General features: G+C 45.2%; 1 protein-coding gene across 5 annotated transcripts in view; it reads left to right on the forward strand.

Annotated features, from left to right (window-relative positions):
- The first annotated feature begins 1041 nt into the window (after positions 1–1041).
- The window catches only part of ENTPD1 (ectonucleoside triphosphate diphosphohydrolase 1), a 28652-nt gene continuing 12490 nt past the window's right edge, over positions 1042–17203 (forward strand). The window contains exon 1 of one of the 5 annotated variants that reach the window (XM_083866513.1): positions 1042–1151. In XM_083866513.1, the coding sequence (XP_083722639.1) occupies positions 1136–1151 (16 nt within the window). In that variant the 5' untranslated portion in view covers positions 1042–1135. Of the gene's footprint in view, positions 1152–2278; positions 2483–7789; positions 7983–13134; positions 13556–17203 lie in introns of those variants that run through there. The other 4 variants (XM_083866514.1, XM_083866511.1, XM_083866515.1 and 1 more) reach the window with 4 other exon arrangements.

Consider the following 17203-nt stretch of genomic DNA (forward strand, 5'->3'; position numbering starts at 1 on the left):
GATCCTGCTTTTCCTGTCCCTCCTTGGGGCAAGAACTCTGGAAGCTGGTGGTGGGTGCAGAGCTGGATGGTGTGCAGCCACAGAGAGAAAGTAAAAGTGGCAGCTCTGAGAGGGGGATCAGCTTCTGGCACAGGCAGGGCAGAGCAGCTGTCTGCTGGTTCTGGTGGCCTGTGCTCCAGTGACTTTTCCCTTTGGGTAAGCAGCAGGGAAGATGCTGAGAAGCTGGTGCTCACTTCTCTGAAAAGGAAGTCAAAGAGCCAGGGTGGTTCACAACTTCCTTTGCAGGGGGAGGCTGACAGCTCTGTAAGAAGTGGCGTGGAGGCATTTGTGATTTCTGAAATGGGACCGAATGTCATAACCTATGGAGAAAAGTTGCTGAGACCCTCCAGCACTACCCTGTATTTCTTATTTGTGGTGAGTCAGGGATAAAAAGTGGTGGAGGGTAGGATCCCTTCAGGCCTTCCAGGCAGGAAGTCTAAAATTGGCTCTTTCATGAAGTTCCCAGGAGATGCAGTCAGAGGTGTGAGTTCATTCTATGGGACAGGTAGGCACAGGAAATGACTTTGCAGCAGTTATTGCAACTTCGTTTCCTTTCATGATCGGATGAGTTTTTCTCCTGTGGGCTGCACCTCATGTCTAGAAACAAGGAAGGTCATCTCTTCTCTGGACACTTCCTTTAGTGTACCTCACTGCTGTGGAGGGTATCTTCTCAGTCTCGTGTGACTTAAGAAAAAAACAAAGAAAAACCACCAAAAAACCCTACCTTAACGAAATACTTTCCCTCTGTAGGCACGATGCCCTTGTGCCCCCCGAGGCAGGGATGCGGTGCTGGTCCCCTCGGGTGGCCCCGGGCGGGCTCCGCTGCCCCGGCCCTGCGGGACCCCCCGGCCCCTGGAGAAGCCCCAGGGCTGGGAACGTGGCAGCTCCGAGGCGATCGGCGCTCTGAGAAAGAAAAAGCGGAGGTCAGCCTGCACATGGATTGAGTCATGTAGAGTTAAACAAACCCCTCCCACAGCTAAAGACCACTAAAGCGCCCGTTTTCATGAGCACCTCTCACTAAGGCAGCTCGGAGCCGGCAGAGGCTGAGAGAGGAAGGAGGGGGGAGCGCGGGAGGAGGGAGCGAGCACCGGCACTGATGGACGAGCCAAAGGGTAAGGACAGAAGCGAAGCGCCGCTCTCCCAGAGCAGCCCTCCCTCATCCCTGGCAGGGGCGCGGGGCTCGGCGGGGAGCCCCCGGGGTGGCGGCATCCCGCGGCCGGCTCTCGTGGCGGGGGGCTGTGCATATTCATGAGGAGCTCCTCCGGGATGTGCCAGTCAGGCGGGAGCTGCGGCTGCGGCATCCCCGGGCGGCGCGTCCCTCCCTCGGCGCCCGCGGAGCGCTGCCGGCGGTGGGCGAGGGCTCGGCGGCGGGGGCTCCCGGGGTGGGCGCAGCCTTGCCGCAGTCCGCCCCCGGCTGACATCATCTTCCAGCCCCTGGACTCCCGCTCGCTCCTGAGGGGACAACGCCGAGCCGTGCCCGGGGAGCCCGGGCGGGGGCCGCGGCTGCTCGGGGGGAGCCGGCGGTGGCCGCGGGCCGGCGGTCCCCGGGCGCTGCAGCGGGGCGGGAGGGAGCGGAGGCTCCGCGCCGGCGGCTGCCACAAGTTTGTCCGCGTCAGAGCGAGGGATCCCCTCCCCGCGGCGGGCAGGAGCCGGCGGCGTGTCCCGCCTGCCGCCCGCGCTGCCCTCGGCCCGGCGCCCCGCTCCAAGGGCGGGGAGGGCAGAGCCAAAACTCAGCCAAGTGCCGGCTGTTAGCAGATCTCGCTGGGAAACAATGGCTCTGGGGCTGGGTGCCAGGCGCTCTCGGTGCACAGGCTCGGAAGGGGAGGATTCCCCAGCCGGCAGCCTGGCAGCCCTCTGGCCTTACCCGCGGTCCTGAGGAGCGGGGCAGGACCCGGCAATAGCTGCAGATGCTCATCGCACCGTGATTTCTCTGCCAGATACATGTCTTGTACTTGGCTTTGCCTTTTATAATCAGCTGACACGGTGCACGTAGCAGCACCAGTCGCAACGTTTGGCAGAAACATTTCCTAGTTTAGTATCAGCTTTTTTTCTATCTGGGTGCCTTTACCCTGTGTTTACAGAGCCTTCTGCAACACGGCCCGTCTTTCCGCGCTGCTGGCAGCGCTGAGTGAGCTCTGTGCGGGCCTTTCAAACACACACCAGCAACTCGGACAAATACGCAAAAGAGGCAGTAAACAGGGAAAACATTTGGGCAGAGAGTTTCTTGCTCAGTACCAGGTGGAAGTCTCTCATTTATCATTGTTATGACAACGGGAAAACAAAATGTGATTTCTTTTTTCCCCCCAGAGTAAACAAAACGGTGAACCAGACCTTTCCAACGTTTTATCTTCATAGAATGTAATAAATGGCATTTGAGGGGAAGAAGCATTTTCTCGGTCTGACGTACATCAGAATTTAAAGCAAGGACTGGCAGAAGGAGAAGGTTAGCTCATTATTTTATGCAGTCATGAGTGAAGCTGGAAATATTTGGAGATAATTTGCCTTCGTTGAGGAGGGAGATAAGAATAGCTTTTGAAACCAGTCTTTTAAAAGTTTCATTCCAAAAATGAAATATAATGCTTGAACAGAGATGTCTTTTCTAGTGGGTGAGGAATCTCAGGGAAGAAACTTGGATAATGAGAACTGATTTAGGAAAAACGGCCAAGTAAGCCTTCTTTTAGAAAGTGGAATTTTAAAGAGACAGAAGGAAACTAAAGGAAACTGACTGTGCTCAAGCCAATTGCAGATGAGGCAGTGATGGTTCTATAATGGACAGACCCCAGAGCATGCAAGTCTTGCAAGACCTATAGAATATTGGTGCAATAAATAGCAAGGAATTGCATTTCATCTGTGTGGGAAAAGAAAGCCCCACACTGATTCTGACAATGCCTCTCGCAGTGTCTTTTCCAGAGGCAGCAGCCAATGGGCTCAGCACGGGGCAGCCTGGGACAGGTGGTGTCTGTCAGGTAGTAGGAAGGTTCCACCTTGAAATGAGGCAATAATGCACACCAAGGGCATGTCCTTTCATCAGAGAGGAACTACTGGGAATTGTTCCAGTAAGACACCTGTTTCCTGTGAGCCATGTCCACAGGGACTGTAATAAGTGCCTTTTGGAACACTCCAGTTTTAGAACACTTGTTTTTAATTATTGATACTGTCAGCTCTGCTTTGAAATTTGGATCAATATGCTAACATGGCCAAGAAGGAAATTCTGGTTGGGATGTTAAATAGCAACAGGTTATTTCATTGATCACAGAATATTTTCTTGGGCAGAAAGCATGACACAACCTAAAAAGTATGAGTTACTAGAAGATACATGGGTGTGCTTCAGTCTGGCAAGAGCATGACGCTGATCTCATGTAGACAGCACTGAAAAGAAATAAACCTTATAAAATTTATCCATGTTAACATAAAAGGTTCTCATGTAGTAACTCTGATTTGGAGGTCTCTATATACACAGAGATTAATTAATCCCTGTCTGATGACTGCTCTCTATAGATTGTTCCAGCATGGAACAGTAATAAAGCAAAATCTGACAGGGGAAAAAAAGGTAAAAAAAAAGGTGAATGGAAAAATCACAAATTTCAAGAAGATATATTGAGCAGCACATCAAAACCAAGAATGAAGATGACTTTGATTTGCTCATTCTGGCAGTGAAGGCAGCAAATAGAAGTGAAAACAAGCAAATGAAAAGGAAGTGGAGAAAGAGGAAGTAGAGAACTGATGGAAAACATAGACTCTGAACTGGGGAAGATTATTTAGAGAACGTAAAGATGTCAGGGGAAAATCTAAATTTATCAGGGTCAGGTATAATTCAAAGGAGGCATTTAGTATACCTTAGGAACAAAATAATGTGTATAGATCAATTGTAAGATCATTATGGAGATGGACAGGGCAAGATTTTAATCATGATGCAGGACAAAAACAGAAAAGCGTTGGTTAAATACTTTTCCAAATTTAGGGGGAGGGGAGGAAATGAATTCTGATATGAAGGAATATTTAATAGATGTTAATGGAAGTAGTTTATTTTGTAGATTAATATTTTGAGGTCAATAAAGTTTAACAACAATTTGAAATAAAATGTGCCTAATAGTTACTGAGAAGATCTATACACAATGATGTTCATTTTCAGCAAGCTGGAACACTGTGGATATCCCTGGCAATGGGAAGAATGCTATTGTTCACCCAATATCCCAGCACTATGATGGTGGGTGTTCTGGACAGCTGTTGCTAACTTAGTTTGACATCAGTTTTATAGAAATTACTGGATAGATCTCCTCAGTAACCAAGTTTTAATAGCTAGTTTGATTATATTCTTTTGGTTTTGTAGAGACTGAAACTTATCAAAGTAACCTTCAGAATAATATTGTAGAAGTGGGTACATTGTCAAAATGGAATGAATGCATTGAAAAGGAAATTACTCATCCCAGACAGAAGCAAACGTGAGTCCATGTGGCCCCCTCAAGTGATCAGATTGGTCTGCATCCTAGAATGGAGATAGTCCCACTTGCAAGAGTCTGCAGCAAGAACTTCAAGGAATATGTTTCTTTTGAGTTTAGAACTTGGCTGGAGAATGCACTTATAAGGAGTGGTGGGAAGTATTTCAAGTATTGGTAGATCTTTTAATCTGTCTTTGCTTTCTTGAAGGCCCTTTTGTTTACACAGTAAGTCAGCTGACTTAAAAAAAATAGATGTCACACAAGCCTGGGGTGATTCCCATTCGGGGGGAGGGGGGGGGGGGGGGGGAAAAGCCAGGCTGCATTTTGTCTTATGCATGTGGACACTCTTTGAAGTTCTAGGGAAAAAAAAAAAATTCTTAAAAGCTGAGTGGCTGTTGAAAAAATCTGGGCTGTAAGTTAAGGGACTCCTAAAGCCTGACTCTCCTGATAGTTAAGAACGACTACACAAAAGGGGAACTGGAAGAACTGAATTTCCCTGGCTGGTATTTGACAGCCATGGTCTGGATTATAGGTGCAGGACTGGAAAGGCACTGGTCCTTTATTTTCTAACTCATTTTTTTGCACTTGTTTTATTTTCCAGAGAAAAAAAAGTGGTTGAAGAAAAAGTGGTTGAAAAAAGTAAATATGAATACCTTCCATGTTTAAACTTCTTTACAATAGATGCACTTCTGATGTTGTTCTGATTGCAAAACTCTCCCTATGACTCTCTAGCAAAGAATGAACTCATGGATTAAGACCTGGATAACAATAGACTTCAAAAATAGTTATCAAAGGAAATAATCATGAAACAGCTGTGTTTTCAGAGGTATTCTGCAAGAGGCCTGATGGCATTAGACATTTCCAATAATGATCTAAAAAGCATAAAATCACTGCTAATTTGCAGATGGAGTTTGTCAATGCTAAGAGGACCAGTACAAATACCAATTAAGTCAGAGGAAAAAGTCTAAAGAAGCCAAGAGTGGTTGGAAAGATAAAGAGCAAATAAAAGGCTTTAAGCCAAGCTTGTAAAAGCACAGCTAATGTGACTTTGTGAGGAAAATTGGACATTCAAACACTGAATAGACCAGAAAGATTTCCAGACAATGTTGTTCAGAAAAAAATAAGTAGAGGTGTGTGTATGTATGTGCATGTCTATAAATATATATATATGTCTGGAACAGCCATAACTCAGAGGTTTTGGGTTCTTCATTAGCATGGAGGAAGAAGGTTGTCCTCTAGTCAACCTTATTGTGACCAGTGCAATCTATTTGCCCCTTGACTTGTAATTACCAGAAAGCATATAGAAAACCCCTGAGGAATTTCTAGAGGAGAAAGAATGAATTGAAGAGGCTGAACACCTGAAAAGCAAAGTGTTACAGAAGCTATAATAATTTATACTCATTTTGGTTTTACCTAAGTTGCATAACTGGAATAGTGTGGTGCGAAAGTATCATGCTTCCATTCCTTCTTTTCCTAAGACATCTTTCCACCTGTGGGTTTGAGAGCAGCTAGGAAATTAAACTTTTGGCTTAATACTCTCTGGGTAGGTATTTTATACCTCCTTACTAACCCAATGCCCAATAACAGTGTTGCACAGAGCTGGATGTGGTTGGAAGTCTGTTGAGACAGGAGCTGAGCTCTCAGCTTAGGAATCATCTAAGTGGTTAAGATGTGGTTAAAGACAGAATTGTTTAGGCTGAACTTTGGGATGAAGTAAGTGATACTGAAATTACTTTGAAAAGCCAAATCTTAAGGGATTAGCATTGCTTGAGGCTGACCAAATTTAAATTGTAAAACTTTAGATCATGTTCACAAGAGAATCACTCCAGTTGGTTTTCTGAAAGCTGAAAATGGGGATAAAACTCTATAATTATTATAGACTCTTATAAATTATAAAACTCTATTATTATTTTGTCATCTAGGTGTGAAAACTGCCTTTAACTTTCAACTCACTGGAAACCTCCTTTCCTGAGCAGAGCTGAAGGTTTATGACAGGCATTTCCATCAGTGTCTCTGAGTCACAGAGCTGTTAGAATGCTCACACGGAGAACAGCAGAGCCTAATAAATCTTGCTGCTGAAAGAGAAAAGGCACCTGTCCTAGTCTCTAGCCTTGTCCCTTTCATTCTATGATAACTTTCAGCTTGTCTAACTTGAAAGTCGACACTGGCCCAAATGAAAGAACAGAAGGAGGGTAAGGGTAAAAGTCATTTTCATGGAAGTTATTGGGAAGTGCAGGAGGAAAATCTTCACTGAAACACAAGGAGAGACACAAAGCAAGCCCTGTGCTCTGAAACACTGCATTAGCAGTACAAATTAAGAAATTACTTAAGGGGAAAAGTGTGAGAGACCAGATGGAAGAGAACAGAGTCGGTTAAGTGCACACTGAACAAATTCATCTGCTCACATCATCTCACACATTCACTGCCCCCAAATGTGGAAAATTCTGCAAAGATCTGTTTCCCAGCCTTCTCTTTGGGCTCCTTCTCCCTCTGTCCCTAGTGCTGCACTGGCACCACTCAGGGGTGATGCCAATAGTGTAATGGTCAGTGCTGTCACTGTTCTGTTGGTGCTTGGCCACCACCAGCAATGCCACAACTCTGCCTATTATGGTTCTTGTCTGAAACCTTTGGGGCCCATATTTGTCCATTCCAGCTTGGGAAAAGCTTTCAGTGAGGATCTGCAGAGCCACTTCACTGTCTTCCTTCACATTGCCTTTTAAATCCCCTTTGTGCTGTCAACACAGGGATGAAGTTTCTAGTATGAGGAGACATGCATCCATCAGCCTGACCTGTGCTGTTCTGTGCTCCCTTGTGACCTTCACCCAGCTGAATCCTACATCTCTTATGACCAAAAAGTAACCCTTGACTGATTTACAGGCTGAGACTTGCACCTTTGAGCAAACATTTTTATGTTGCTTAAGTAGAAGTTAAAGGCTCTTAGTTTGATTTGTTTCTGATCCTCCTGAGAGTCCTGGCCCTGAACACAAATCATGGCGAATGCCAGAGTGTTCTTGACAGAGAGGATTCAAAGAAAATGGGCCTATTTTTACAAAGGAATGAGATTTAGTCTGTGTTTTCATTTACTGTCTTCACCCTCTCAACCAAAGCTCAAACCATCCCTGGCCTTTGATCTCTGTGTGCTGACTAGAAAAGGTGAGTCAGCAGCTCAGGACTCAGAAACCACTTCAGCCTCTCAGCTGGCTCACAGCACTGCCACAATCTGCTTGTAGGGGCTCCTGAGACAGGGGAGAGACAGAAGAGGCTGTTTCTGCTGCTGTGGTTTCTAACCTTTACCAGAAGTCACACTGCAGCTGGGGGAGGCAGCAGCATCTCCACCTTCCTCTCTGGGCTTAGAAAGAAGGGGTGGACTCCTCCAAAAGTGAGGGATGGAGGGAATTTGGAGTCCCTTCAGTACAGCTGATGGATGGAAACATCCAGAGTGCATGGCAGAACCCAGGGAGCAGGAATGCAGTGGGAAGAAAAGGTGGAGCTGCTTTGTGGAGGGTGAGTTTGGTGATGGGAACAGGTAATGGAGTGGGATTTGTTCCTCTGCTGAAAACTGTCCCTCCCTGCTCTTTGGCAGAATGGGAGTGGGCAGCTCCTGCCAGGGAGAACATCTGCTCTTTGCCACAATCAGCCCCTAGCTGCTGGCTCCAGATTCTTTAGGGAAATGCACTGGAAATCTGCAATTTTGTCTTGAATTGGATGTGCCAAATAAGTTGATCTAAAGCTTTTAGATATTTAGTCTCACTTCACTGAAATCATATAGGAAGCTTACTGTTTGTCAGCTTTGTTTGAAACTGCAGTAAACATGAACACAGCGGAAACCAAAAAGAATTTAATTCTGGTAAATCGAGTGGTCAGGCTCTTGTTTACAGTATTTAGAAATACTGCTGTGACCAAAACCATGAAAGCTATACAGAAAAGAAGAAAAGAATTTTCCAGAAGGGTTCTTTAGAATTTATTCTGTCATTAACTAAAGAGAATTAGGACTGTATTTGAAAGGTGGAACTGTGGCATAAGACAGAGGCTAGTCCCTTTTTATGGCAGAGCAAACAGAGCAGTTAAGCAAACTGTGAAACTAAATCCCTGTACTTCATCTTAAAATAGTGGTTTACAATAGAACCTGGTCCCATGCTGTGAACTCCTTGTCAAAGACAGTAATTTCACAGTTGCTTTTTAGGTTACAAAGCATGTCTCAGCTACAGAGACTAGTAATTTCTCTACCAATTTAAGAATCTTCAGTCCTGTGGCCACTTGGCACCTAAGAATATTAACTGGATTCCATAGACCTTGCTGGGAATAGATGTCCTTCTGTAAATAGGGATCTGGAGAACTTCTTTTGTCTCTCTATTTCTCAGGAGACTGTAGCCATAAATTTATACATCTTGGGAACTTTTGGTGCGGTATAGCAGTTGGTCTTTAGTTTATTGGCATCTTTATAATGTAGTAATGAATTCTTTTAACTCTGCTGGTTTCTCCTTGCTTGATCCCTGAAGTTAGTCTGCAGGAAGGAGACACAGGGCATTCCTCTATGGGACTCTTATTCCTATGTTGCTCTTTCCCAGCATTTTCTTCTAACCTAAATGACATTTTCAATTTTTATTCCCTGTTTTTAAAGTTGTAGCAGAACTGAATAGAAATTGTATCATGAGTCATGTGTGTACTTTACTGGACCATTAATCTCCGAATTGTTAGTCTAGCAGAACATCAGAGAATATATCAAAATGATGGAGGATGAATTTAAGAGTAGCTGTAGCCAAAGCATGCTGCTCTTTCCCTGGACCTTGGAAATTCTGCCTCTCTGCAGGAGGGAGTCTGCTGCAACCTCTGGTCCATAAGAGATACCCAGACAAGTGGGTGAGGTGGTCCACAGGGCAGAGCATTGGGATGTCTGCTGCTCTCTTATGCTTTGTCATCACCTGGGGGAATAATGGTTCTGACCTCTGTAAACTCCTTGGCAATGTATGGGTGAAAAGCAGTGTGTCAGATTTAAGCATTATGAGTTGTTTTTAGGGAAAGGCTAAAAAGTAAGATGAGGCCTCCAGCATTACCTGTTTTGTATTAGTTTCCCATGTGATGTGGGCAGACAGAGCTGCTGAGAGCGGGAGTCAGCTGTGAAAGCCACAGAGCCAAGGGGAGCTTGGCAATACTGGGAAAGTAGTGAGAGAGTCCTGGCCTTGCTTGGTGTCTGTGTCCTGGGGGGAGGCTGAACTCATAAGAATGTGACATGAGAAAATGTGTGTGCAAAAAGCCTCCTTGTGGGTGCTGTGCTTCTGCTCTGGGATAACTGCAACTGTCCTGTCTGACAGGAGCTTTATGGGAGAAGCTGAAATTAATGCCAGCCTTGTCCTGCAACCCTGGATATAGGAACAATACCATGTCTCAGCTACACTGGTGACAATGTCTCACCCTGTACTGTCACAGGGAGCTGCTTGGCAGGTGACAGGCTGAAAACAGCCCCAGCTCTAACATTGTCAATGAGATCTTGGTTGTAAACTATTTAAAATCCTCTGTGGTGAGTCTGGTAGTGACACCCAGGGACAGGCTTCATTGCTGCTCTCCAGGATTTCAGCATCCTCTGACTTCCCAAAGACTGTCACTGCTGCTGTGCTCAGGAGTGCTGTGCCACAAGCTCTGAGCAGGAGACCTGCCTACATCTGAGCAGCAGAGCTGCATGGTTACCACAGCAGCCCTAAACCCTACTTCCTTTGCTAACCAGACCAAAGAGACCTTTTCCCCGCTGCAATGAGGGACTGTGAAAACGCATCATGCACAAGGTGGGCAGGCAGCTGGAGGAGCAGAAATACTACAGCTGGTCTGGAGGAAATGTGAATGGAAATATGTGCGTGTGAGAGAGAGAAAAAGCAACAGATCAAGGGGTAAAAGAATGGTCTGTATTGCTAACCAAGGATGTAACTGACTGCACTAAAACTGAGTGAGCGCTAAAAAATGTGTTTGCGACAAGTCTGGCTGCCTGTGCCCTGATAAGCCTCACATGGATGACTTGTCAGGAAAAGGCCTGGGTGCTGATAAAGCCACTGTGCAGACAAGTCTTTGGGGACTAAAACTGCTCAAATAACAGATGGATCACAGTAAACTCACAGCACATCCTCTGTGCAAGTTGTCCTTCTCTCCTGGCAAGCAGACAGATAGTGGGAGCTAAGGTACTCAGAATGAGGGGGGCAAAAAGGCACCGAGCAGCCACCTGTTCTAGATAAAAGGGATTTCCAGGAAAAAGGATCACCCTGTGGTAACCATTAACTCCCAAAGATGGCAAAAGACCTGCTCAAGAATTTGTAGCTTGTCACTGAAGAGGAACTCAAGAGGTGCAGTGAGAATTTGGCATTTGGCACTTGGTCTCACCTCACACAGGATCCTGCTGGAGCACCTTGATGAGCTTGGTGCCTGTGATTATGGGGGGAGTGAGCATGGGTGAGAAAATGGTACCAAAGCAATTTTTCAAAACGAACATTGTCTTCCTGTTTTGTAAGGTCATGCACTGTTGCTGCATTAATTTGCTGTATCATAGCTACATTAAAAACTTCTCCATTCTTAAACAAGGCATTCACATATTTTTTCATTTATAACTGGTAAGACCATCAGAGTTTAAGAAGCTTTTGTTTCAGTGTGATCAGTGTAGCAAAAATGTAGCCAGGCCTAAGTTGAGCTGTAAGAGGCTCTAAGGACAGAAAAATACTGGATAAAAATATCACACAAAACAGGAGGGCAAGAAAAGTTCTCAGATGCTTTCAGTGAGGGCAAGTGCAAAACTGAAAATGTTCCCAAGCACTTTGACTTCACCGTTCCCACCCAAAGTAAGTTGACTTCCCTCATGCCTGCGTAAAGGATGAGCAGGTCATGGCCCAGGAAGGAACCTACTGCTAAGAGTCATCTGAATAAGACTGCTGTGGGAGCCCAGCCAGTTTACGAATGGATTTAAGGCTAGGGTTCCCTCATCTTCTCTGAGGAGACAGCCCCAAGGAGTTACTGTACAGCTCCTATTTCTCCTTCATTTCCATATTTCACATCTCTTTAAGTGAGCTCCATCTCTTTGGGATCAAATCCTGCTTTCAATTAATGTTGTTGGCCTTATGAGCACCTGAAGTTTGAGTTATTTTTCTCTTGTTTGTCTTCTGAGTTTAATTGTTTCCTGTATAAGATAGTGGTTTCCATAGATACCTTGGACATCATTTATCTCTCCTTCCTGGACATACAGTTCCTCCCAATGAATTACACAACAATTTACCATATCTGCTTGAGGTCTTGGTTTCTTCATCCATATCACTGCTATACTGAGCATTTTAACACTTGTCCTAATGTGTCATCTTGATAAGCTGCCTTGTTCTCTTTACACAGCTTTCAATTCCACATGATGGAACTCTTGTCCAGTCAGTTTTAAATTCAAAAATGGTACATTGCATGTCTGGTTTAGGATTTTGTACTGATAATTGTTGGAAACTTTAGCTCAGCTTTTCTCTGCTATGGGTAACTGTTAAACAGAACAGTGTTTTGTTATTTTTGTTCCCCTCCCCCCCGCCCTTGAGAAATGTTATCAAAGAACAAAGTCTGGCAAAGTATTCAGGGTTGGTGTGCTCCTAAATGAGAGCTCAGATAGCAATGACGTTGTTCTTTCAGACAGCTCTAGCATGAGTTTTCTCTCTTTATCCTGTCTCCACCTTGTCCCAGAGGAAAGAGTTTGTCCTGGATTGCAGAGGTAGATGCTAATGAGAGTCACTGCTTGGTATTTAGTGGTGTGAAATTTAGGCACTATCAGTCTCCCCAAACCTTAACAGAAACAAAGAAAAATCAGGACATGGTGTAAGTTAGTGCTCTCTTGGGTGTATTTTGCTCTTATCAGGCTATTCAATGCACAAGTGGGGCTGTTCTGCTGATTCAGCATCACAAGAAATGATGCCAGGGCAGCTTCAGGCCACACTTAAGGAATTACAAAGGAGACCATTAGAGTCACAAGTTTTCTCTTTAGCTGATTTGTAAATGGATTCGTTTTCTTTCTTGCTCATTTGTCCCAGGGCTGTTAATAAATAACCTTTTCAGTGTCCCTGCTCCTGCAGGAGATGTGAGGAAAATGTGTGCTCATGTGAACTTGCTGCAAGCTCTGCAGCTGGACTGGAGATCCTGTGGCTGGAAGGTTGGCTCTGACTCGAGCTTGAGCCATCGAGCCATCAGTCCTCCCATCCCAAGCCAGAGGGAGAATGGTGCTGAAAGAGGCTGGGAAACACAGTGGCTCCAGGGAAGCAGCAGACCTGTGGCTCCTCTTCACATGGGCCCAGGGTTTCTGGAAAGAAAGGTGGGCTGCTGTGGCTGCCCCCCTGAACCCTTGTTGCCTTATCCAAAATGTTTCATGTTTGTATTTTGAAATATTTGAGGTGAGAATAGTGGGGAGAGGGAAGATTAATGGAGACAGGCAAATTGAACGCCAAACTATGGCTTGATTATAAATGAGTTCCTTTTCCTGCGCCTAATTCTTCTCTCAGGATTCACTGCACATCCCATTAATAAGTAATCTGAATTTTAGAGATTAATAGCATCCTGTGCCAGCCCATTCATCCAGAAAAACTTAAACTCCTTTGCTGTTTTGTTACATGCCAGCGTGAGGCTCCAGCCTTTTTAAAGTGCTCCTTTGACCGTGGAAATTTGGATTCATATTTATCTTATTACCTTTGTAACTTCCAAGAAGTATTTCTTCTCTTACGCTCAGGAACTTTGTCAAGGCTTGTGTCCTGCAATAGCCTTTGATCCCATCGTTCCTCACCATTGGTTGTCACTAAAAATACCACAGGGTAATTTGTTTCCTGCTATTTGAAATGGAAATTGTAGCAGCATGAGGAACAGAGAATTATATTCATGCCAAATACCATGAGCTGAATTCTCTTCATGCTTTGTGGGAATCCTAGTTATTGAAGCTGACCTCTGAGAAATCAGTATATTTTTCCACAAGGCCTAGATAGTGGATGTGCTCCTCAGCAAGAGAAAGAAACTATTCCAGCTGTTCCTTGTCCTGTGCTCTGCAATGAGGAATGGAGATCGCAGTGCTGACAACTGGAGGTAAAGGGGTGAGTTGGGACGTGTTTAAGCAGAGTGCTATCTTTTTTATTCATGCAGCTCTAGCCCTGGCCTGCTGAAAGGAGGCAGCAGGGCTGCTGCCCTGCCTGGATAGCAAGGGGTCTTTCCTTCATCTGCTAGGGTTAGTTGCAAAGGGAAGGTGCCTACAGCGTTCTCTGCTGCAATGGGTGCTATGCATGTTAAGGGAGGAAAAACTCACTGGATACCTTATAGGACTGAGAAATGCTCGTCTAAAACAGCAAATAGCTGTGCTGGAAATCACAGCACTGGAAATCATAGTATTAGGGGGTGGCACAACCTGGGTATAGGCATAATCCCAGGCACAGCTATGCACTGCAGCTTAGGCACTCACATGTGGGACTGCTGTGGAATGGGCATCACCCCCAGGGGCCTTGCCAGTGGCTCTGCTGATGGGGCACCAGCTTGGAACAGTGTTTGTGTGTCTGTGATCAGTCTCCAATGGTTTTTTGGTCCTGAATGGGAAGTGAAACTTCAGGAGAAATGCTGATTGCTTTTCTGTGCACAAATCATCAGGCAGCACAGGCAGCGGCTCCACTTGCTGACATGTGGCACTTTGGGCAGCTGTGCTGTTTATTTTGGAAAGCAGGGAAGTGAGCCCTTGAAAGCTGTGATGTTATTCAATATGCGAGGTGATCCCAGGAATCTACAGTTCAGAGAAAAACATCCTTGAGGTGTGGTGAGAGGCTTGATGGCCTCAACCCTTTCAAGGCAGGAAAGGTTCAGTGGAGAGGGCGTGCAGGAAAATTGGTGACTTTTGACACCACTGGGAGTCAAAGTGCTGGGTGCAGAGCAAGCTGTGGGTGACGGGGTGTTTGGATCTCTTTCCTCTGCAGTCAGTCCCCATCTGAACCTCCTGTGGGGCGTTGCAGCATTTACAAAGCTCAGGACTTTCTGTTCTTCAGGAAGTTTCTGAAACTTGCTGGCCCAACGTGGGTGTTGAAGGGGGGAGTGGTTGTTCTGGAGGCTATTTCCTCTCTTTTTTTCATGATAACTTGTGCATCCCCCTCATGTGTGGGTGGTTGTGGGACGCAGGAAAGGGTGGGCCGTGCTGGGTTGGTGATGTGACTCACACATCACCCATCTTCCAGTGTAAGCAGTGGTCCTGCTGGCCTCAGTAACAATAAGTAAATAGTTGTACACAATAGCTGCCTGGGGCTGAACTGGGAGCAAGAGACCAAAGCAACTGAAGGTCAGTGCCCGTTGCCAGCCAGGATGCTGGAGACAAAAAGGGCATGGCTCTCTGCATAGGGACAAGAAAAGCTGATATGATGGTGGATTTCAGTGAAAGACAAGGCAATTTCTCAGAACCAAGGGTGACCATCTCACAATTTGCTATACATTATTTCCAGCTCAAGAGAAATGTATGTTGACCCCAGTCTCAAGAGAAAAAGGGGAATTTCTATGAGAGTTTCAAATTATTATAAATGTCATGCACACTTATTCTGTGTCAACAATGTCTAGTGTCTCTTAAAAGAAGTAGCATCACAAAATAAAAATACTTGAGCTGAATCAGCAGAGTATTTAAAATGTGGAAATAGGAATGCTAATAAGAAGCAGCCCATTCTCTTCTTACTTCATTCCACAAAAGCCATAATCCAACTGCTGAAAGTTATGTTAATTTGAAAATAATAGAATCTCCTAAAGATGCATATTCAGAGGCAAAAAAAAAAAAAAAAAAAAAAAAAAAAAAAAAAAAAAAAACCTAGTGCAAATTTAAAGTTGGAAAGTGTAAAAGATGGTCAAAAGAAGCATAAGGAAAAAATCATGGCCGGACAGTTGAGAAGAGAAAGAAGAATGTAAGGATCTTGAGCACAAGTGGAAGCCTGGCAGCACCATTGGGTCATTGCACGTCTGTGCATTCAAACTGTCAATAATGACAAAGCTGAAAGGTGTCAGTGCTCAATGCATTTTTTTCCCAAAAAAAGACAAACAAATGCCTTCATATCATATAATAGTCAAGGATATTCAAGCAATAATTTAGCTGGTAAGCCGGGGAGGAGGGAAAGCCCTCCCTTGAGCTCACTGGATGTTTTCTGATGAAACTTGTGGTAATGGCAATAAATCTTCTACAGTTAAAATATAGCTTTGATGGCTAGTAGCAAATTAATACCAGAGGTTTCCTGAAAGGAAACTGATGTAACGGATAGCATTTCTGTCTTCTGATTTGAAAAACCTCTTTGATGTGAGAATCGTAAAGAAATGAGTATAAGTAAGATATGGGTTTAGAAGTCCAGTAAACAGCATAGAAATGTGAAAAATAACTCTCTAAAGGTCATTGTATCAGCAGCATCCTGCCACTTGCTGGTTGTATTTAAGAATATTGAGTATTTAGGTCTGACTGCTGGGATGCAAGTCAGAAAAATATCTCTGCTGAGAGATTATTTAATGAGAAGGCATTGGGAAGAGTTGGTGGGGCCATTGTATAACACCAGGGAGATGGGCTGTGAGGCCAAAGTGGGAGGGGGTATGAGTGCCTTGCAGAGAGCCAGGGAGGCTGAGCACCACCCCAGCTCTGTGCCATGGGAAGGTCTCTGACAGGGGAACCTGCTTGGTGCACAGGTGAATGGGGCACCTGTTGGTGTGGCAGCCTGGGCTAGAACCCCTGGACATCACCTCTCAGCAGTAACTCTGCACCACAGGGCCACAAAGCCCCTCTGTGCTGCGGGCAGCTGTGCAGCAGAGAGAAGGGCCTGTGTGCTGCCTACTCCTTTGTATCCATCCCTTGCTACTATTGCTCAGCTTTTGCTGCCCCCAGCACCCAGCAGCTCTCCAGGACTTCCACATGCTTTTCTTTTTTTCCCAGAAAAGAGGGCTCATTCAATGCATCTTGTGCAATTTCCCAGGGTTGTATCCCAGCCACAACACTAAGAGCAGCAAAAGGATGAGGTACTCCCACACCAGGCAGTGCTGCACACATGGACAGCACACAGCAGGGGGGTTGCTGTGGCTGAATTATGTCTAAACAAAACCTGGAGCTTTGTTGGGCGAAGGAGGGAGCATCTTTATACAAATGCAGCTGTATCCCACAGGGAGAGCATATGCACTGCATTGGCTTTGCTAACAGCGTGCCTTATGAGTGCATTGTCCCTTTTTTGCTGACTCCCCTCCTTCTGAACCAAGGAAACGGAACTGGGAGAAAATCCAGGAGCCACCCTCATCCTGAGGCAGGATTGGCTACACCAGCACTGGCAGATAGAAATGTCATTTGTCTGAAGACAACTAATGAGCCTTCTTTACTCTTCTTTTTTGCAAACTTAATTCCAGTTCCTTCAGTCTTTCCTCATAGGTCAAGCTTTTAGGCTTGTGATCTTTCTCATTCTCTTCTGGAGTTTCTCCAAGTGGTCTACATCTTTCCTGAAAGGCAGTGTCCAAAATTGGTCATAGAACCTCACAGGAGGATTTACCAGCTTTAGATGGAGGGAAAGCTTACTATAAATTGCTATAGCTGCAATAACATTTTCTCTGGAAAAGCTACTTTACAGATTGCTCACCACACTGTCTTTCAGTGATGGCTCTTGCCTAAATGTCATATTTGCTTTATTCCTTAAGTGAGTTAGATGTCTTCACCAGGCTCTCACCTATTTGTCAAATTTATTTTCAATTCCAGTCCCAGTCCT

This window comes from Zosterops lateralis, assembly GCF_965231275.1.
Source record: "Zosterops lateralis genome assembly, chromosome: 8".
Classification (NCBI taxonomy): domain Eukaryota; kingdom Metazoa; phylum Chordata; class Aves; order Passeriformes; family Zosteropidae; genus Zosterops; species Zosterops lateralis.